Below are 23183 nucleotides of genomic sequence, written 5' to 3'. Positions count from 1 at the left end.
CAGATGACTGAGAGTCAGAAACACGACAGATAAGATAAAGTAACAAAAAAAGTTCCAGTAGCCCAAAAGGAGGCAAAAAAATGGAACATTGTTCATACCAGTGCCCCCTGGATCCTCCGAACTTGTATCGATGCTAGTATAGTGCTCTAACTTAGTCACCAGCTGGGTTTCGATCTGATGAAGACTATGGTCTTGGATAGCATTTTCCACATCTTCAGTGAACTTAATCTGCTCTGCCAAACACAGTATCTAATGGATCAAGAGAAAAAATATTTCACAAGGTAAATTCACCTAGAAACATTTCATAAATGTAAGGGAAGACACTTTTCTGGATTTGCACTCGCCTGCGAGGTCTATGGGCATGTGTCACTGGCACCTCAAACCGCACGGGACCGCACGGCTGCAGGGAAGCACCGTGTGCTGCCACTAAGCCCACCACCGACCCGCCTCCTACGACCCTCCCGCAACACCTGGGTTCCGTCCTAAGACCCACCAAGCTCATGCAACCCAAGACGTCTGCCCTTTCTTCCCTGCACTCTCCCCTTTATAAATGGCTTCTTTTCAAGGACGCAAGGATACCAGCGTATGATGCGTTCCATCTAGTAAAATGGTAATATTCTAGCGTTCCAAAATAATCTCAGTATACTACTGAAGTGTTGAATTTCCAAATTCTAACTTTTTAAATTAATTTATTAATTAATTTATTTATTTTGAGAGAGAGAAAGAAAGCAAGAGAGAATCCCAAGCAGGCTCTACACTGTCAGCACAGAGCCTGACGCAGGGCTTGAACTCACGAACTACGAGATTATGACCCGAGCCTAAATCGAGAGTTGGACGTTTGACCGACTGAGCCACCCAGGAGTCCCTCAAAATTTTATCTTAAATTAAGTTGTCGTAATCTTTCATTCTAATACCCATAAATAGAAACTAGGTATGGATTAAGATAGAACCTTTATATTTACAAAAAACATGAAATGGTAACACTAGTTGAAAGGCTTTCTGGAACGGTACCAATCTAGCATGGCTACTGATAAAGCAATTATACACTTAAACGCTAACCTTTGACAACTTAGAGTCAAATTCTTTGATACAGTTTTTTTTTAATTTTTTTAATGTTTATTTTTGAGAGAGACAGAGTGCGAACAGGGGAGGGGAAGAGAAAGAGCGACACACAGAATCCGAAGCAGGCTCCAGGCTCTGAGCTGTCAGCACAGAGCCCGGCACAGGGCCGAACCCACAAACCACGAGATCGTGACCTGAGCTGAAGTCGGACGCCCAGCTGACTGAGCCACCCAGGCGCCCCTTGATACAGTTCCTAAATGAACACAGAAACTAAAGACATGAAACTTCATCACATAAAAACACTAGACCTGCTGACCAACTACTATGGAAGAGTGTTTTTCTGGTACATACTTTTCAGTACCCAGATGAATACCATATGTCATCAAATTTAGTCACCTCAGTATACATTTTATGACTTAACACAGCAGGCTAAGCTGTGTGTTACTGGTATTCACATATCACCAAACACTGTATAAATATCATTGTATATGCAGCACTGAATATCATTCTTTAAAGGAAAAGTAATTCTGTCTGGGGCAAAATCAACCCCCCCAGATTTGTAGGACAAACTCATTAGCGTCTTTCATCAGGTGTAAGGAAGGAGAAACATTTAAGAAGATCCAAATCTACTTCCGGAGAAAAGACTTTGCTTTGAATTTCTGTATGAAAATGTTCACTTGCCACCCCCAAACTAGTACTCATACACAGGAACCTCCTTTCAGACACCACCACTGAATTTCTGTATTATAAACGCACGTCAATAATCTCAACTTTTAGCAGCCTGCTATACAATTTCCATAGGATGCTACAAAAAGGGAGTCAAGATACGGTCCAGGCTAATCCTGCAGTCATGCTGCCATCAGGATATGTGCACAGGCACTCACGCTATTAACTGCCCAAAATGTAACCATCAATGACAGTATTTTGCCAACATTGTACAATTTAACCTTCAAAACAAGTTGGCAATGTTCCTATCATTATACCCTCTTAACGCGTGCCTAGAAGAATCAGAGTATGCTGACAAAAGCAGTTTTTGAACCAAGGTCTGTGAGATTCTTTCCACTCTGCATGCTGTCTCCTTCCCAGAGCAGAAAGTTCCTTGTCTACATTACCTGAGGTCCTTACAAAAATGCCTTTACAGAAGTGAATGAAGAGTATGTAACATGGGAATGCAAAATGGTGCAGCCACTCTGGAAAACAGTGTGGAGGTTCCTCAAAAAACTAAAAATAGAACTACCCTATGGCCCAGCGATGGCGCTACTAGGCATTGATCTACAGGATACAGGTGTGCTCTTTCGAAGGGACACGTGCACCCCCATGTTTATAGCAGCACTATCGACAAGAGCCAAAGTACGGAAAGAGCCCAAATGTCCATCGATGGATGAATGGATAAAAATGTGGTATATACACAATGGAGTATTACTTGGCAACCAAAAAAAATGAAATCTTGCCGTTTGCAACTACATGGATGGAACTGGAGGGTATCACGCTAAGCAAAATCAGTCAGTCAGAGAAAGACAAATATCATAGGACTTCACTCATATGAGGACTTTAAGAGACAAAACAGATGAACATAAGGGAAGGGAAGCAAAAATAATATAAAAACAGGGAGGGGGACAAAACATGAGAGACTCTTAAATATGGAGAACAAACAGAGGTTACTGGAGGGATTATGGGAGGGGGGATGGGCTAAATAAGTAAGAGGCATTAAGGAATCTACCCCTGAAATCATTGTTGCACTATATGCTAACTTGGATGTAAATTAAAACAATAAATTAAATTTAAAAAAAAAAAAAAAGAAGAAGAAGAGCTCAAAGACAATAAAAGAGTACCTAACAGCCTGCATCAGGTACATGAACCCAGGTGCACCATTCAATCACCTACATAAATGCTCTTGAGACAAATTTTTTTAAGCATTAACTGCTAAGACACTAGAATACTTGGTTTGGGTTGAAAATGAACTATTCCTACTGGCACTTGTCCATGTTTGCACGGAGATAATGAACTATTCACAGTGTCCACCGTCCACACTGTCACCTGGCCGCTCGAGAGCCCTGAGGTCAGCTGCGGGCTCTGATGGTGCAGCCCGGTTTCCTCTGCCCGTCTCTCCCGTGCATCTCCTTACACGAGGGTCATTCTCCCAGTCCATCGCTATGCAATCCTTACTTCTGTGGAGTCGTTCACCTTTTGTCTTTTAGCCTAAGTTCACTTAAATCCTACCTGGAAGTCGACAGGAACAGGGAGCATTTTCAGTAGTAACACAGCAGCTTACCTTTGACTTTGCAACGGCATTATTATTCGTTGCTGATTACTCTTACTTTTCTCTAAGAGCTTAACGAGAATTTTTAAAACATATTTTAGTTTGACTCAAAAGGCTAGAAAGCACCAAAGAATGAAAGATAAAATGGCTAAGAATCTACAATGTTCCAAGATTCCTATCTAAGGTCTCACGCTTTAAAAGAACCAACATGAAACTTGTGCCAAAGCTACCACATGCTTTAGCGTGGAAAGAAACCAACGCTGAGCAGGGTAGATTTTCCTGTGAGAGATCAGAGAACACCTCAAGGCCCGCCCTTCACAGGCCCCAAGAACTAAGTCCCGGGTGCCCTTCGCTTGGAGGCTGAGCCCCAGCCAGCCAGGAAGCAAGCCCTGAACGACGCAGGGCACTGAGCGCGGGTCTTAGCACTACGCTCGGGTGAGACCCGGAACACGTTTCACACGATGCAGATCCACGGCTGGTGTTTCAGGTGGGCGTTCTTGTGACCAGCGAGCGTGTGCACCCTGGCTCCCAGCTGCCGGCCGGCACTCTGGCTCAGGGCCCAGGCCGGATCTCTGACCTGCACCGACACCCCGCCAACCTCCTGCCAGCCCCGTCTCCGGGATGATCCCGCGGGAGCAGCAGGGACAGTGTTGCGGGTTCCGGGCCTCTCCATCAACGACGGGCTAATCTTCGGGAACCAGAGCACTCCCACGTGACTGACCCCCCTCCCGCTTCATGCCCCACCGGCCCGTGCTGCTGGGCTCTCGGCATGCCTTCGGCGTGAAGGCATCTGAGTGACAGCAAGCTGACGGGGCTGTAAGAGAACGTGGCCGCCAAGCAGCTCGTCCGGCACACCTCACAGCTGACGGAGCGAACACACAGAAGCGAGGCAGCTGGTCGGTGCGAACCGCCGGACGAAGAGCCGCCTGCCGTGTGACGCCCTGGCCTCCCTCCGCCCCAGACAGAGGCCGCTTACCTGTGAGGGGAACAAGGACGGGTCCACGGCACCTGGAGGACTGCGTGCAGCAGTGACACATTCCGCCAACAACTGTTTCAAGGTCTGCTTCATTTCCATGGCTAAACCATTTAACCAGGTCTGGAAACAGAATTACCAATGACAAACGCAGTCGTAAAACAAACACCTACCCTGCTGAGTGACCCTATTCATTTATTTCAGGAAGCAGGATTACAATTTCTTACTGCCCCTCATACTCCCACAATCGTCTTACAGGACATACTTATTTTATTAATGAAAGATTTAAATAATTGGAAGAAATCAATTTTTTCACTTCTGGGGATCATGGTTAAGCGTGAAAACCCATACAAGTGTAGTCAGCCACTATCATCAACTCTACAAATGACGGTACTACGAGCAACGTAACCCCATGGTTTCATCATTCTAAGAAATCAAGCTAGATAGGCCAGGAAATCAGGGCCACAGTGACTGGCTAAGTGTCGGGGCTCAGGCTCTCCCGGTGAGCCCATGTTCAGAAGGCTGTGATGTAAACAGGAAATGCGTCATTAGGGTGATGTCTATTACTCAGGGAGCTACGCTGCTCCTTTACACAAAACTAATTTTGTTTCCGAGTCAAAATAACACATTTTTTTCACTTGATTGTAGGTAAAATAATAAAAGGTAATGGAAGGTAACATAAAAAGACTGATAAAAATAGCAGTGAATGTTTATTGATCACTTTAAGAAACTATATGCGCAATAAAAGGAGTACAAAATCTACAATGCTAAATAGCTCTAAGTTCTAGACTTAAAGTTCTAGACTTTTTTATCTTTAGAGCACTCTCCAGGGTACCAACTGCTCTGCTCATCACAGTCAGGGCTTCCAGACCCCACCATTCCTCTGCTGGCAAACCTGCTCTGGCCAGCGGCTCCTGCTGAAGCTCTTCCTCTCTCCATGCATCTGGTCCCAACACAACAACAACAGGGGCGCCTGGGTGGCTCAGTCACTCAAGCATCCAACTCTTAATTTTAACTCAGGTCTTGATCTCACAGCTCATGGGCTCGATCCCCATGTCAGGCTTTGTGCTGATGGCACAGAGCCCACTTGGGGTTCTCTTTCCCTCTCTCTGTCCCTTCCCTGCTTGTGCTCTTTCTGTCATTCTCTTGAAATAAACATGAAGGAAGGAAGGAAGGAAGGAAGGAAGGAAGGAAGGAAGGAAGGGCAAACAACAGAAACACACCTCTTTACCAAGCACAAACATGGGAGCTACCTAACAAGCATGTGCTTTCAATCACCTCATTTGTGTAATCGACATCCGATAAAATGCTGAGCCTTAACCAGGAACGGGCATGTCGCTGAACTATACGGCTAAGCGTGGGATAAGCCACGGGCCCCAACTGCAAGTTTGAAGATAATTGTGGAATGTGAAGATTACAGTTCAATATGATGCAATCCACCACTGTCTGGCATTCGCTGCACACCAGTCAGATGTCCCAGACAGTTTGCGTCCAGTGCTCCAGGGCCAAGTAATCAACAGTCGTTCCATAAATGCATTAGTTTCAGGCTTACCTAAATCATCTTATAAAACAATCATCTCATACAACACATTTTGGGAGTGTGAGAGTCAAGAAGAAATTTTAATTCCACCTCTTGAAAAAACTCATCTTATACAAGTACCTGTTGAATACTAATGTTCCAAACACTATATGGTATAAAGCCATATTTTTAATAAACAGGCTTTGCAATATATAGTAAGATGAGTATCTGATAGACAGAAAAGTTGTGATTCTAAGTCACACAGCTAGTAAATTGAGGAGCTCAGATTAATAGCCAGTCTTGTCAGCACACAGCCCGGCATGAGGTTCGATCTCATGAACCGTGAGATCATGGCCTGAGCCCAGTCAAGAGTCGGGCACTTAACCAAATGAGCCACTCAGGTGCCCTGTTATTTTTTAAGACACAAGAGGAGCTTCCTAAATGGCCAAAGTTTACCCTACAAATCGACTAATTTATTTTTGATACAAAGTTCATACAGTTAATTCTTTTTATTTTCATAGTTGAAAAAGAATTACTTACCTCTACATTATTTGAAATTAAAACTTTATTTTTAAAAGGTACAACTTCTCCCTCTAAAGATTTCATTGCAGTTATATGTTTTGATTCTTCATCAAAGCACACGCTGTTAATACCTATAATATAAAAGAACAGTTGAAATGCACAAAGATTAAAGATATCATTATTAAACAAGACACATCATTATCACAGAATGCGTAATATACACCTGATAATATGCATTACGTATGACAATTATATTAATTCCCCTATACAACAGAACGGCTTCTCCTAACCAAAAATTGACAACAACCCAAATGCCCCCAAATGCCCACCAGCCAGTGAACGAACAGCTGACACACTCCAACACTGGAAAACTACTCCGTGATGAAAAGGAACAAAACGTACCTGCAGGGACCTCCCAACCATTCTAATGAGCACAACAGGCCAGACACAAACAGGTGCATAAGAACACACACTGACTGGGCGCATGTGGGCTCAGTCAGTTAAGCATCTGACTCTTGGTTTCGGCCGAGGCCATGATCTCACGGTTTGTGAGTTCGAGCCCCACATAGGGCCCCACACTGACAGTGCAGAACCTGCTTGGGATTCTCTCTCCCTCTCTGTCTGCCCCTCCCCGACTCACATGCATGTGTGCTCTCTCAAAATAAATAAATGAACATTAAAAAAAGAAAAGAACATATACTGCTAACTCTACTAACATGATACAAGAGACAAAAGAAAGAGGGAGGGCAAATGGGACTTCCCTCCCCCAGATTTGTACACTTTATTTAACAGTATACAACAAAAGCTTAAATACATTACCCAATTTTGATCTTAGGAAAAACCCTCTAAGTTATTCTTTCCAATTTAAAATAGGAAACAAGGGGCACCTTGGGGGCTCAGTCGGTTGAGCATCCAACTTCAGCTCAGGTCATGATCTCACGGTCCGTGAGTTCGAGGCCCGCGTCGGGCTCTGGGCTGATGGCTCAGAGCCTGGAGCCTGCTTCAGATTCTGTGTCTCCCTCTCTCTCTGCCCCTCCTCTGCTCATGCTCTGTCTCTCTCTCTCTCAAAAATTAATAAACATTTTAGAAAAATGACAGTAAGAGATGACACTGAGAGAGTGGAGGCAGAGTTTGGATGCAAGCCTGCTGATGCCAAGAGGTCTCTCCAAGCCTCCCACAGCCCAAATCACAGCTGAGATAAAGGACCTGAAAGCTTCACACACACAATGGTGAGTAAATGCTTCTGTGAAGCACCAGAAACTCAATACATTAGGTTTTCACAGCTCTGCCCTCCCTGGAGCAACTTCTCTGCTCTCCGCTTGCAGCACAAAAGTGGCTCTGGACCACGACGGGCATGGCCGTGTTCCAACGAAACTCTACTTTCAACTATCCGGCTGTGAGGGTGTCTGGGGGGCTCAGTCGGTTGGGCGTCCGACTTCGGCTCAGGTGATGATCTCATGGTGCATGGGTTCGAGCCTCGCGTCAGGCTCTCTGCGGTCAGCGTAGAGCTTGAAGCCTGCTTCAGATCCTCTGCCCCCCACTCGAAAAGTAAGTAAACGTTACAAATAATAAAATAGTAAAATAATAAAATTAAATAAAATAAATCAGGCTGTGAGCCGGATTTGGCTTGTGGGCATGTAGTTCACTGATACCTAATCAGAAGTGAAGATCACGATGAAAGTTTTTTCTTGTTATTTTGAAAAACACAGCTCTCTTCCCACAAATGGAATGCTTTGAGAAAATAATCATTATTTCTTTGGCAGACCTTCAGTATTCAATAACCTGCCTACAGTGACAACACTGCTGGAGCCCAGGGTCCCATCACCGTACGCCTGTCACCAGGCAACCTCACCGAGTCCCACAGCTTAACCACTACCCGTGCCCAGTGGACCCCCGACTGTCCACCCCCGTCCCAGACCTCTCTGCTCTCAGGAACCGCCTTCTGGGTGCCTCCACCTGGACGTCAGGCAGGAAACCTTCCGCTCGACAATGAAGAGGCACGTTCCCCATCACTCCCAGGCCTCCGCACGGCCAATTCCTTCTGCCCTCACACCTTTCTTCCAGCTAAGACCGACGCCTTCTTCAGATCCACCCTTAGATGTCAGCCTTGAGATGCCGCAGACGTGAGCGACGGGTCCCACAGACGAGCCACGACAGCACATACCTGTCGGCCGCAGCCACGGCCATCGATCGGCCAACTCGTGAGGCTGCCTGTCCCACCAAGATATAAATCCCTCCCGAGGGCAGGACAGGCATTTTATTCAGTAGCCTACGTCAGAGCCTAACATTATGCCTGGAAGGTACGTGAAACGCAGGACCTGTTGAAGGAGTGTTGGCTCTTACCGGCGAACAGCTTTCTGAGGTGAGACTGAATCACTGACGGGCTAGTAGACTGGCCCAGGATCTCCAACAGGTCATCGTCACCGATGAAATAAAACCTTGGAAACGTTGAGCGTTTTTCCTGATAACAACAAAAAGAATAGCCTTATCTTTTCAAATAACTAATAAAGTACTTTACAACTTCTTACATAAACATTTTTAAAGAACATGCCTCTAAAAATTCATTCAATGATTTCTGACATCTTTGAAGTTGATCGAGTATGGTTAGCAGCGAATTTCTGATTCCTGCGTGAGTCGTTAATGTTGTGACTCTATTGTCTTTCTTGATGTCACTCATTATCGATCTACAGAAGAAAAAAAAGTTATTTTTACCTCCATTTTAACAGTTTTTGACTGAAAGAGAAATACTGAGACATTTATTTTTTATCTACTTAAAGAGGTAACGCTACTATAAAAGCAAAACACCACTGTGTTTCTTCTAAGAAATAATGGCAAAAATTAGTAATGTCCCATTACCATTTTTTAATTATTTTTTCTCCTGTAAGGAAGCTCTACGTCCAACATGGGGCTCGAACTCATGACCTGGAGATCAAGAGTTGCATGCTCCACCGAATGAGCCCACCAGGTGCCCTCCATTACCATTCTTAACCTCCCATGTTGCAAATTCACTTATTTCATTCATTCTCTAAACAAATATTTAGCCCCATCTCATAAAGACAATGGTTCAGTGAGAAAGATATTAAATATTTTCTCAAATTATTTAAATAAAATATTGATATATACTAATGAGGAAAAGTACAAGGTATTTTAAAGCAGCTAACAGGGCAATCCCTAATCCACAGCTTCTGTGAGAAAGTGATTGAGGCTGAGTCTGCATGGTGAATAGAAAGAAGACATCAGTTGGGGCGCCTGGGTGGCGCAGTTGGTTAAGCGTCCGACTTCAGCCAGGTCACGATCTCGCGGTCCGTGAGTCCGAGCCCCGTGTCGGGCTCTGGGCTGATGGCTCGGAGCCTGGAGCCTGTTTCCGATTCTGTGTCTCCCTCTCTCTCTGCCCCTCGCCCGTTCATGCTCTGTCTCTCTCTGTCCCAAAAATAAATAAAAAGTGTTGAAAAAAAAAAAATTTAAAACTTAGGAAATTTCATATAAAAATCTGGATTCTTGGCTTCTTAAAAAACAACTCTGGCGGGGCGCCTGGGTGGTGCAGTCGGTTAAGCGTCCGACTTCAGCCAGGTCACGATCTCGCGGTCCGTGAGTCCGAGCCCCGCGTCGGGCTCTGAGCTGATGGCTCGGAGCCTGGAGCCTGTTTCCGATTCTGTGTCTCCCTCTCTCTCTGCCCGTCCCCCGTTCATGCTCTGTCTCTCTCTGTCCCAAAAATAAATAAACGTTGAAAAAAAAAATTTTTTAAAAAAATAGTAGTTTTAGGGGCGCCTGGGTGGCTCAGTCGGTTAGGCGGCCGACTTCAGCTCAGGTCACGATCTCGCGGTCCGTGAGTTCGAGCCCCGTGTCGGGCTCTGGGCTGATGGCTCAGAGCCTGGAGCCTGCTTCCGATTCTGTGTCTCCCTCTCTCTCTGCCCCTCCCCCGTTCGTGCTCTGTCTCTCTCTGTCCCAAAAATAAATAAACGTTGAAAAAAAAATTAAAAAAAAAAAAAAATTAAAACTAGAAAGGGTGCCTGGGTGGTTCAGTCGGTTGAGCGTCCAACTTCGGCTAGGGTCAAGATCTCGAGGTTCGTGGGTTCGAGCCCCGCGTCGGGCTCTGGGCTGATGGCTCGGAGCCTGGAGCCTGTTTCCGATTCTGTGTCTCCCTCTCTCTCTGCCCCTCCCCCGTTCCTGCTCTGTCTCTCTCTGTCCCAAAATAAAAAAAAAAAAAAAAAAGAAAGAAGACATCAGTGAGCAGGAGGGGAGCACCTTCTGGCAAGGATCCTGGCAAGGGCTCGAAACGTTGGAGCAAGTCAAGGCTGGCGTCCCCAAAGCGAACAGAGAACGCACAAGAGCAGGCTGCAGAAATGGACAGGGAGAGGCTATGCTCTAGCCTCAGAGCAACAGGAAGCCCCTCTACACGTTTACTAAAGAATTCAAGGAAACGGGCCACAACAAGTCACCAGCACAAGACCACTCTGGCGGTCACCCACGAGGCTCACTGCTGAGGATGAGCACAAACCCAAGCGAGGCCACGGACCCAGGGAGTGACGACAAAAGTAGCTCAGCATAAAGGCAAACCAGGAGAGACATGAAGACACGAAGTAGGCCAGAATCAACAAATGCAGTGACCTACTGGCTTTGGAGGTACAGGGGGAGGTCAAATACCCCTATGATTCCACTCCGAGCAGTCAGTTATCGAGAAAGACACAGGGAAGAGGACCTGAGCTAAAGGGGTAAGCTTGTGAACCTGCTTTCGGCGCCCTGAGGGTGTCCACACCACTGGGGCTCAGGAGAGAAGGAGGGCTCGACAGGTGGACAAGGACGCAAGAGGGGATGAGACCGCCCACGGAGCGCGACACAGTGACAGGAGACCCGGCACCGAAATCCCGCGGAGCGTCCACAGCTGGATGTTCAGAGAGGCCTGAGGACTAGAAACTAGAAGGGGACCCGGACGGATGGCCAGAAAACCACCTGCACTACCCCAGAAGCCAAGGGAAAAAACTCTCCGACAAGAAATGCTCGATGCTTTTAAATACTTGTCAGAGATGAAGTAAAATGAGGCGCGAAAAATGCCCATCAAATTTACAACAGGAGAATAATGTGTTACTTTTGGCAACAGTAGCTACATGTTAGTACCATTATGATTCCTCTCCTACTGTAGTAACATTACTGTTAGTATCAGGTCACGAGGTAAAGACAGAGGTCAGATCAACACGGTTCAAGAAGCAAATGGCTGAATGAGAGAAAACAGCCCTCACAAGGATCCAAAAGAGAAAGAGGTTGAAGACACAGGTGACACTCATAACATAAAAGTAATCGGCTGGTGTTAAGCACTCCCAACACGAATAAAAAGCTGCTGCGTGTGTCTCTGCCCCACGTAGCCGCGCTCACCGAAAATCTTCGTCAACCCTGCTGAAGCGTGTCTGCTCTTTCGGCAATGCTCCACGGCCAAATATGGGCTCCAAATACACCCACTTCCTCTGAATATGGTTTAAATTCTGCAGGTATTCATCTAATTCTGCAAGTTTTCTTTCCCAAATGGACACTTTATCTTCAAATCCCTTATAATAAGGAGAATCCTTTAAGGACTGAAGAAGACATCTATTATCTCCAACTTGATTTACAATGTCTTTCCAGTCTTTAATCAGCTTGATAGTTCGACTCTGGCTGTCTTCATAATCAATCAATGTAAATACCGCTCCAACTCCCCAAAGATCAAGTTCACGTAAAGCTTCTCTGATCGTAACTTCACCTTGTGCCCGACTGTTTAAATCCTATTTAACATAAAATATTCATAATTATTATTTCCACATTAATTTTATAAATAAACCGTACAATATTTATTTTATAACACAATACATTTTTATTTGGCTTTTCACAATAAAGGAAAAAATAAGTGAATATATTTTACATGTTATCCAAGAGAATTAATCACTAGCTAATGTATCAGGAGATATCAGATACAAAGTATCCAATCTCACATAGTCAAAGTATGATACTAAAGATCTGCCATAAGCTTTTTACTTCTAAAAAAAGAAAAATCAAGAATCCATTGCAAAACACAAAAACAGGCTTATTTAAAATTCTGCAGCCCTCAACAATGATACTGTAACTGAAATTTAACTTCTGAGGCAGCTGAAGTGCTTAGTAACCATCTTCTACAGCAACTGTGCTTTATGATCTCACAATTACCTAACAGGCTCCAGGGTTCTGAACAAACACAAAGGTGAACATATTGAATAGGAAAAAAAACAATGTGACATCAAGAGTCCTTTTATTTTTACATCAAACGGGCAGATCACAACACACAGAGTCTGCCACTTAAGACGGCCGAAGGCGGTACCATTTCTCCTTGTACCACAGACCTTTCCTAACCCTGATTTGCAAACTGGTTCTTGGTTTAGCTCTCTGGATTTTGCTATCTCTTAGCTTGTATTTATAATATACCCCATGATTTTAAATGTATTTTATATAAAATGATTTGTATTTGTTTGCTTTTTGATTAAAGCTGACTCCCTTCTTTTTTTCAAAAAACAAAATTTTTTTCATGTTTATTTATTTTTGAGAGAGACATGGCACAAGTTGGGGAGGGGCAGAGAGAGGGAGACACAGAATCTGAAACAGCCTCAGGCTCTGAGCCATCAGCACAGAGCCCGATGTGGGCTCAAACCCACGAACTGTGAGATCATGACCTGAGCCGAAGTCGGACGCTCACCCGACTGAGCCACCCAGGCGCCCCGAAGCTGACTCCCTTCTTAAACCAAGATTACTTTTTTTTATTTCATATTGTCTTCTTTCTCTCAAGGAAGGGGTTTACGCTGCTTCTATACTCCTATACAGATTCAGATGTATTACTAAAGAAAGAATAATGGACTAGCGGAACATTGTCATTATATTAAGACAAAAAAAAAAGTTTTGCTGTTTTTTTTACATAAAACACAAAGCAAAACCATCTGTTAACAAAGGTCATATTCATGAGATATTTATACAAGTGATTCTTACTTTAAGGTCTGAAGCTTTGGCAACAATTGTATCAGCTACTCTGAGCAGGTCACCAAACATTAATTTCTCCAGGCTAGTCCCCCGAGGAAGGCCAAGCAGACGAAAAAGGTCAAGCCAGTGATCTGGAGAAAGACACTCCCCTCTCACGTATTTCAAGATAGGAATTACGGTCTGTTAAAAGAGAAAAAGACACACGTACACACAAGAATATAGGTCAAAATGCAAACTGTTATTTCCTTTAATGATTAGTTATAAAATGTTAATTACTCTATTATCTTATTTAACAAACTCGAAATCAAATTCTCAAACAGAATCGTGTATGATTTTTTATTAAACACTACTGTGGATACATGCAAACTTCCTGTTGTAGCTTGATAGATTTGAAGACATGACCTAAAATGTTTCTATCTTTATTATTTTAGGAAATAACCTATATCCTAAATATGCTAAATGACTCAGATCCTAAACTGCTCTAAGAGGTATAAACACTCCAATTTTTAACTTTAACCATAAATTTCTTAGTTCTAACTTTTCAAAAGAGTAGCAGAAAGATCAATAATTTCTATGGTTTACTCCATACCTCCTATTTTGTTCATGTAATGGAGTCACTGAAAATCAGAAACTAAAAGTACAGCTCACTCAGCTGCATAAAAGACACGTGAAAGGTGCAAACCTCATTCTAAAATAGTAAAGTAAAACCATCTTACTTTGTATTTGTCAACTTCTGATTGTAATTTCACCGTCATAACCGAATGTTCTTCAACTTTTCTTAATCTGTCATGCCAATTCATCAAAAATTCTTCAAACAGATATGTCTTAGTCCTGTAAGAGACCAGGAATACACCTCAAAATGTACCTCCCAAAAAACACTACCAAATTATAAGAATCTAAATAGTGTTTATGAATCAAACCGAAAAGTAATCCAATCTTCATTGGCCATTTCCTCAAGCCTCTGCTGAAACTCTTCATAAAGGGCCCAAATTTGTGCACAGCTCTCAATGTCCTTGGAGATGCTATCTGCCAAAGACAAGCTGGGCTCTTCTAGGCCAAAATGACGGCAATCATCACTATGGAAACAAAGAGTGAAATATCATTAGATTTTTAAAAACTGTCAAATATCACTAAGTTTATTTAACTGCCTTCCCTGTGTGTGTGTGTGTGTGTGCATATTTGATAGTGAAGGTAGACAGTGGGGGACTGCATAAGAACTTTACTTTAACTACTTAAGTATAGCCTCTTTTAAATTCATAAATATGTATTTCTCCAAAGAAGTCCAAGTGGAATTGATAACATCTGTATTTTATGTCCGTCATACGTCATAAACGATAATAATGTAAAGATTCAAAATGACATATATCATGGACTGATAAAAGATCGCATTAATATTAATACCCAAGGGTTAGATTCTAGAATATAAGATACCCTTCATCTAATTGGTACTAAACCCTTCACTCACCCATGAAGACCACTATCTTATGGAAGCATTTACCTAAGAGACGACACCTGAAACACTGCTTACTTAACCTTAATACTTGTAACATAAAGCAACAGGTTTTTTCCTTGGAAACCTCATATTATTGTTGTAGGTTCATTTTTCTTCTCCGGGTCTCTGAAAGCAATTTTCCATTAATTTTATAGGCCTCATTTTTAAATACAATGAAATCACAGAAAACAAGTATTCCAACTCCCAATGTAACTTCTAAGTAAACTTAATTTTCTGTTCTGTTTCTAAGCCTAACCAGAAATTTGCTTCCTTTAACGCCCTTATAGACTCCACCCACAACTCCTAAGAAAGTAGTAGCATGAGCACTTAGAATTATCATTTTTAAAACTTCAGAAGTTTATATAGAAAAACATTAAGACAAACAGATACAAGAAAGCCTGTGGCCTAATACAGAGAAATATAAATCAAAATGTCTACTATCCATTTTAAAGAAAAAACATACACCAGCTTTTTCCTTATGACTTCAAGATCATCAAATTCAATCTTTTTCTCTTTTATTGACTTGGCGCTTTTATCAAGAGTACTTTGTGAGCCAGTTTCAATAATATCGTCACCAGGCTTTAGTTGGTCCCAACGAGCTTTAAATTTTTCCAATTCTTGGTAATAGATCTGAAGACGCGACTGAACGTTCCCTTTCATCACTTCGATCTATGAGCCAAAGAGTTTATGTAATTCAGTTTATAGTAAAATCTCACTTTGTTTTCACATTTTATTTCTAACACTTTCTAGGTAGAGGTGAAACACCACCAAAACAAATTTTTCAAAAGATTGTTTTCAATTACTGACTTCAAGTACAATAAAATTTTGATGTCAAAAACATAGAATCAGACTGTAAATATTCAGTAACGAGAGATACACTGCCTGCATCATCATTAAAAACTCATTCGTGTCAGGGGCACCTGGGTGGCTCAGTTGGTTGAGCGTCCAGCTTCGACTCAGGTCATGATCCCACAATCCGTGAGTTCGAGCCCCCCATCGGGCTCTGTGCTGCTAGCTTGGAGCCTGGAGCCTGCTTCAGATTTGGTCTCCTTCTCTCTCTGCCCCTTCCCATGCTCTCTCTCTCTCACTCTCTCTCACTCTCTCACTCAAAAAATAAATAAAACATTAAAAAAAAACAAAAGACTCACTCATGTCATCAGCAGCATCCACCACAACTATCAGCAAAGTCGATGTGATAAGACACGCTTGGCCAATGGCCACCAGCTGTGCCTCACCAGCAGGGAGCTGCGTAACCGAGGAGGCGTGTCCCAGCGTCCACGCAGAAGAGTACAACAGGTGTGTTTAACTACCAGGTGTCCCCTCAAAAGTCACCATACATAGCAGGCAGACATATTCACTCATAAGGAAAACCGAAAATACGATTACCTGAATTCTCCATACGGTAGGAAATAAAGACAAAGTACGGGAAATGATCATTTAAATAAAGCGTTTTACGGTACGGAAATACTGAGGGAGGCCAATTTCATCCACAATATAAAATTCCTACCTACCTGAGCTCCAATGGAATAAAGATAAGCCAGAATCTTCAGTGAGAAAAAAATCAAGTTTCCATGTTAACACAATGACTAAAAGGTTCTTACCTGATCTTTAATCATAAGTTGGTGACTTTCCATCATCAACTCAAATTTATCCCACTTAGCCTTCAGATTGCTAATTGTTTCCAAACCTCCACCTGCCACAGTTCGTAAAAGTCTGTTTTTATCTTCAGCTTCTTGGAATAAGGGCAAAATCTAAAGGTTGAAGAAATAACAACATAAAAAACAACCTATTTTATAAAATTTCTTGCAAGATTCCATTTATTTTAGGGGTGTCTGGGTGGCTCAGTCGGTTAAGCGTCTGACTCTTGATTTCAGCTCAGGTCATAGGCTCACAGTTCATTGGTTGGAGCCCATGCATCAGGCTCTATGCTGACAGCAAGAATCTGCTTGGGATTCTCTCTCTTCTTTTCTCCCTCCCTCTCTCTCTCAAAATAAATAAATAAACTTAAAAAAAAAAAATAAGTGGCGCCTGGGTGGCTCAGTTGGTTAAGCATCTGACTGCAGCTCAGGTCATGATCTCATGGATTGTGAGTTCCAGCCCTGCCTCAGGTGAGCATGGCCCCCCATCGGGTGAGCCCCACTTTTCTCTCTCCCTTGCTCTCTGCCCCTCACTAACTTGTACTCTCTCTCTCTCCAAAAACTTAAAATAAAAAATAAGTAAAATTTTAAAAAAAGATTCTATTCTAACCTGTTCTTGCTTTTTTAAAAATCAAGGTTTCTGTTCTAAATAATTTGTTAAATTCCTGGACATGAAGTTCCTAATACTTACTTATTACTATATACAAACTCAACTATGGCACTCTACCAAAGAGGTTAAAAGGATCCTAAAGATGGTCACAAGGACTGAAGGAACCTGTGAGTCTGTAGAGACAATGCTCTAACTATTCCAGGTGAAGTTCTTATTAGAAATCGTCCACTCACAGGAAACCGTTAGAAGGAGGCTTCTCAAAGAATGAAGATTAGGGATTAGGTAAGAACAGAAATAAGCTATTCCAGGAACAGAAGGAACAGTCACAAACAAAGTATTTAAGAAAAGGACAACGGAGAAAGTGAAACTGAGTCATGGTGTACTAGGAAGGCCAGAGAAGGCAGAAACGAAGAGTCAGGTTGGGGTTTCCACACGTGGACAGAACCCAGAGTAGCCTGAGAAGTCAGTACAACAGACTCCCGGGCGGGGCCCTCCTGTCCTCCCCTGCAAGTCCACACGGCACCCGAGCGACATCACAGCCCGATTCTGTATGGCCCCTGCTGCTTCAAACCCGGCAGCGTGACTCCCCCGCACCCACGGGTCGGCCCCAGGCCCCTGACTGTGGCTCGAGTGACAGGGACTCTTCCTGCCACCGCTGCCGCTTCCTGCCTCGCGGGCGGAACAGCACAGCGTCTCTGTTTCTCCTCCTAGTTTCTACGAGGGTACCTTTTCTGTCTCTCCTCTCGCTTCACTCACAGGGTCCTCTGCCATCTCCTCTGACATCCCCACAGTAAATGCTGGGATGTCCTACCCTGCTCTGCACCCTCCATGGTCCGCCATCAACCACACGGTCTCATCCAATCCCCTGGCTTCACAGTTCATGCATGGAGAGATGACTTTTAAATTTATATCCAATTAATAAACATAGTCTCCACTCTGAAGTCCCTATTCCTCACTCAACTTCCGCCTGACGTCCCAACCCCCCACCACTTCCAGTCTCCAGACACCTTCCCCCTCCAGCCACCCACATTCCCAGGAAATGCTACCATCAGCTTTCCAGGGGCCCAAGCCCAGCAGCTCGGACACACATTTACTCCTCTCTAACCCTCGCTGTGGAATGCGCCACAAAAGCATACGATTTCACCCCTCAGCGAGCTTTATCATATGAAGTCCATGACGCAGGAAGGACACATCAAAGTTTCTCTTGTGATTTGAGTTATGTCTCTTGCTGCTTCTAAACTTAGTTAAAATCATCCATAATATAATAACTCCATATGCAAGTGTGTGTGTACGTGTGTGAACGTGTGTATTCCTAATTCAGCTCAAACCGCACCCTTCAGGTTACAACCCCGGAGGGAACAGCATGAATTACTAAGTTTAGTCTGACTCAGATGTGCCACATCCTAGCAGACTGTACCTACTCCTGAATATTAACTCTGACTCAGACTGTTTCACTGCACCAACATAGCACCAGAGTCCAACCATGAGCTCAGCGATTGGGCCAGATTATGTGGACTTCCTTACAATACTGAAATTATATGATGTTTCTCAACGGTCACATAAAATTACCTGATTGAAACATTCCAGTCCAATAAAAATCAATCGATAACTTTACTTGGCGATGCTCACCTCTGGTTTCCGCTGTTGGAGCCTACTGTATTGCAAATTTGCATCGCCAATCTCTTCCACAGACTGGGGCATAACTGTTAAGACGTCCATAGCCTCGGTTACAAATGCATCAATTTCATGTAAGTGAGCTGAACAGGTAACAGTGACATAGAATGTTATTATCGCTAAAAATATTTCGCTGCATCATTTTAAAATCAAAGAGCATTGGAAGTACTCACCATATGGCATACGTTAAATCTTAAATTATTATTTACTCACACGACAGAATTTTAAAATACAGAATAAGCAAAGAAATGCACCATACAAGTTTAGTTGTTTTATGTTACACCTCAAAATTTTGACAAAGTTAAAATGTACTCATTCTTAGTATATTTCATTCAAAATGGGTAACCTTTCCCATCCTTTAGCTAATATGCTAAGGCATCCCAGTTTCATGGAAAAAGACACAGTGCAGAATTTTGGAAAATCTTAGTAACTGAAAAGATGAGAAGAAATACATGATGGCAGAACGGCCTACCTTCCTCAGTACTACAGGCACCAAACTGATACTGGCGCATGTTGTAAACAGCAAAACCGCCTCCACTTTTAGACTCTTAACAGTTGGGCATGGGCTTTCCCACGTTATGGAAATTGCCACTTGAAGCACATTTCATTTCATGATACTTTCCAGCTTGGTCGATTTTAATCACTGGGATTCACATTTCATAACTATCAAAGTACATGCCTTTGTATGTAACATTAAGTTAAAATGAAAATCAAAAAGCGTCTTTACCCTGGATGCACTTCTTCAAAGAAAGAACAAGCGTATCAAATAACTTCTGGATGAGATCATCAATCACAGTCTTCACGGGGTTACAATTAATATTTAAACAATCTACCTTGACCGCACTGAAAAATGCCAAATGACAGATTTTGACATGAGAAAGACTTATTAGAGGGAAAGAACCTCGTTATAATGATTTTATATAATACATTTCAAAATAACTCAAAAAGTATTATTGTAATCTCTAAGCACATTCAGATTTCACTTAGTAAAATGTTTTCCACGTACTATCAAGAAGTTTTCATGAAACAATGATTGTGTTACAATACTAAAGTTTTTTATCACCCAGTGTATCAGTTTTTTTTAAAAGGACAGCACATTAAAAACTCCTAGAGTGTCAACATGAATATACGTAAACATTTACAAGCCCTGTATCTGTCACAGCATTTAATGTACTTATTTAAATATTTATTACAGAAATTCGCTATTCTGCTAAGTACAAACAACAGTGACAAGGGACAGAAAAGACAGAAGGCAAATAGAGACTGTTAAGGCACTAAGACAACAACACACCATCATTTTCTACCTATCAAATTAACAAAAATGTAATGAATTGCTAATTCACGTCTTCAGTTGTGTGGGCAAAGAGAACTCTCAGAAATTCGGATCAGAGCAGAAGACCATGCGGCTTTCACGGGGAGCAAGTGAGCCATGAACACCAGGCCACTCGTCTTAACTAACTTCACCTTGAGAATTTATCCCAAGGAAATTTTCAGAGCAGATGCCGATATTTTATATACAAGTATCTGCTTCAAAGCATTAATTATAATAGTGAAAAATTAGGAATAATTTGAATACAAAAATGGCTTATTATATATCCACACAATTAAAAAATCACATTTTTGAGGGCTAATAACAGGACAAAATACTAAAGATTAGTGTTAAATAAAAATACCAGGCTATAGTAGGATCCAAATTTTTCAGTATATGTACTAATATGTCCATAACATGAAACATTAAGAAGAGTTCCCACACTCTAAAAAATTTATGAAACATTGTTTTAACTCAGAAAAAAAGGCATATATTGTTAAGAATATTAATTCTTTGCACAATATCCTTAATGCAAATTGTCATATTCTAAGCAAACGTTGCACCAGACTTGCTCATCAGAAAAAAATCTCATATTTATCTTAAATTCACAAAATTTTTAAAAAGCCTGGAAATTATGGTCACAAAGATCATTTAAAAAGCTACTAATCCTTTTGGAAACACAGATCCAGGTGACATTTTACAAAGTAAATTCTAGAGTTAAATACTCACTTTTACTATAAAAATCTTATTCTCTTGCTCAGAGCCTGGAGCCTGTTTCCCATTCTGTGTCTCCCTCTCTCTCTGGCCCTCCCCTGTTCATGCTCTGTCTCTCTCTGTCCCAAAAATAAATAAACGTTGAAAAAAAAAAATTTTTAAAAAAAAAAAAAAAGAAGAAGGGGCGCCTGGGTGGCGCAGTCGGTTAAGCGTCCGACTTCAGCCAGGTCACGATCTCGCAGTCCGTGAGTTCGAGCCCCGCGTCGGGCTCTGGGCTGATGGCTCAGAGCCTGGAGCCTGTTTCCCATTCTGTGTCTCCCTCTCTCTCTGGCCCTCCCCTGTTCATGCTCTGTCTCTCTCTGTCCCAAAAATAAATAAACGTTGAAAAAAAAAAAAAAAATTTAAAAAAAAAAAAATCTTATTCTCTTAAAGATTTATTTATTCTCAATCACCCACTGACTAGAGTGGTTTTAACTCCAGTTCTTAACCAGTACGACATACCAATTTACTTAAACATGAAATTTTATACAATTTTTGAAATTCTGACATATAAAATGTCGAGATTTCTAATATTTGATAAAGATACATTATTTTAAGGGCACCTGGAAGGCTCAGTCAGTCAGTCACTCAAGTGACTCAGTGGGATTGAGCCCTGCATCAGGCTCTGCGCTGACAGAGCCTGCTTGGGATTCCCTCTCTTTCCCTTTCTCTCTGCCCCTCCCCTGCTCATGCTCATGCTCTCTCATAAAAAACCAAAAAACAAAAAATTAAAAAAATTTTTAAACAGATGCTTTTAATAAACACTAAAATAATTATGCCATATTTTGCTAATGAATTAGCATCACCACATGGTCTGATTACAGCAGAGTTTTACTCACCGACTATAAAATCCTGGGGACAGACCAACATTCCCCTTTCATTTGAAAATACTGGTAGCATGAAAATGAGGCTCCCTGGCACAAAAACAGACACATAGACCAATGGAATAGAATAGAAGCCCCAGAACTAGACCCACAAACGTATGGCCAACTCATCTTTGACAAAGCAGGAAAGAACATCCAATGGAAAAAAGACAGTCTCTTTAACAAATGTTGCTGGGAGAACTGGACAGCAACATGCAGAAGGTTGAAACTAGACCACTTTCTCACACCATTCACAAAAATAAACTCAAAATGGATAAAGGACCTGAATGGGAGACAGGAAACCATCAAAACCCTACAGGAGAAAGCAGGAAAAGACCTCTCTGACCTCAGCCGTAGCAATCTCTTACTCAACACATCCCCAAAGGCAAGGGAATTAAAAGCAAAAATGAATTACTGGGACCTTATGAAGATAAAAAAACTTCTGCACAGCAAAGGAAACAACCAACAAAACTAAAAGGCAACCAACGGAATGGGAAAAGATATTTGCAAATGATATACTGGACAAAGGGCTAGTATCCAAAATCTATAAAGAGCTCACCAAACTCCACACCCGAAAAACAAATAACCCAGTGAAGAAATGGGCAGAAAACATGAATAGACACTTCTCTAAAGAAGACATCCAGATGGCCAACAGGCACATGAAAAGATGCTCAACGTCGCTCCTCATCAGGGAAATACAAATCAAAACCACACTCAGATATCACCTCACGCCAGTCAGAGTGGCCAAAATGAACAAATCAGGAGACTATAGATGCTGGAGAGGATGTGGAGACACGGGAACCCTCTTGCACTGTTGGTGGGAATGCAAATTGGTGCAGTCACTCTGGAAACAGTGTGGAGGTTCCTCAGAAAATTAAAAATAGACCTACCCTATGACCCAGCAATAGCACTGCTAGGAATTTACCCAAGGGATACAGGAGTACTGATGCATAGGGGCACTTGTACCCCAATGTTTATAGCAGCACTCTCAACAATAGCCAAATTATGGAAAGAGCCTAAATGTCCATCAACTGATGAATGGATAAACAAATTGTGGTTTATATACACAATGGAGTACTACAGGGCAATGAGAAAAAACAAAATATGGCCCTTTGTAGCAGCGTGGACGGAACTGGAGAGTGTGATGCTAAGTGAAATAAGCCATACAGAGAAAGACAGATACCATATGTTTTCACTCCTATGTGGATCCTGAGAAACTTAACAGAAACCCATGGGGGAGGGGAAGGAAAAAAAAAAAAAAGAGGTTAGAGTGGGAGAGAGCCAAAGCATAAGAGACTCTTAAAAAACTGAGAACAAACTGAGGGTTGATGGGGGGTGGGAGGGAGGAGAGGGTGGGTGATGGGTATTGAGGAGGGCACCTTTTGGGATGAGCACTGGGTGTTGTATGGAAACCAATTTGACAATAAATTTCATATATTGAAAAAAAAATATTTAGAATAAGGCCTATCTAAAATATAAAAAAAAAAAAAGAAAGAAAGAAAATGAGGCTCCCTTCAGCCACAAATAAAATGGGATA

At 42.3% G+C, this 23183-nt stretch overlaps 1 protein-coding gene across 1 annotated transcript in view; it reads right to left on the bottom strand.

Annotated features, from left to right (window-relative positions):
- Positions 1-23183, bottom strand: part of DYNC2H1 (dynein cytoplasmic 2 heavy chain 1) — a 348687-nt gene that overhangs the window by 285231 nt on the left and 40273 nt on the right. The window contains exons 19-31 of the mRNA XM_047072515.1: positions 19449-19564; positions 18677-18804; positions 16402-16551; positions 15264-15469; positions 14229-14384; positions 14025-14139; positions 13318-13488; positions 11707-12089; positions 8888-9020; positions 8680-8797; positions 6355-6467; positions 4299-4418; positions 99-249 (exon numbers count right to left, since the gene is read on the bottom strand). Coding sequence (XP_046928471.1) covers positions 99-249; positions 4299-4418; positions 6355-6467; positions 8680-8797; positions 8888-9020; positions 11707-12089; positions 13318-13488; positions 14025-14139; positions 14229-14384; positions 15264-15469; positions 16402-16551; positions 18677-18804; positions 19449-19564 — 2060 coding nt within the window. The remainder of the gene's footprint in view (positions 1-98; positions 250-4298; positions 4419-6354; positions 6468-8679; positions 8798-8887; positions 9021-11706; positions 12090-13317; positions 13489-14024; positions 14140-14228; positions 14385-15263; positions 15470-16401; positions 16552-18676; positions 18805-19448; positions 19565-23183) is intronic.

Source organism: Lynx rufus, unplaced genomic scaffold (assembly GCF_022079265.1).
Source record: "Lynx rufus isolate CCGP_SWC_20201006 ecotype Redwood Valley unplaced genomic scaffold, mLynRuf1.p SCAF_9, whole genome shotgun sequence".
In the NCBI taxonomy this organism is placed as follows: Eukaryota; Metazoa; Chordata; class Mammalia; order Carnivora; family Felidae; genus Lynx; species Lynx rufus.
The sequence above is the reverse complement of the archived record's forward strand: the minus strand, read 5'-3'. Positions and strand labels throughout refer to the sequence as shown.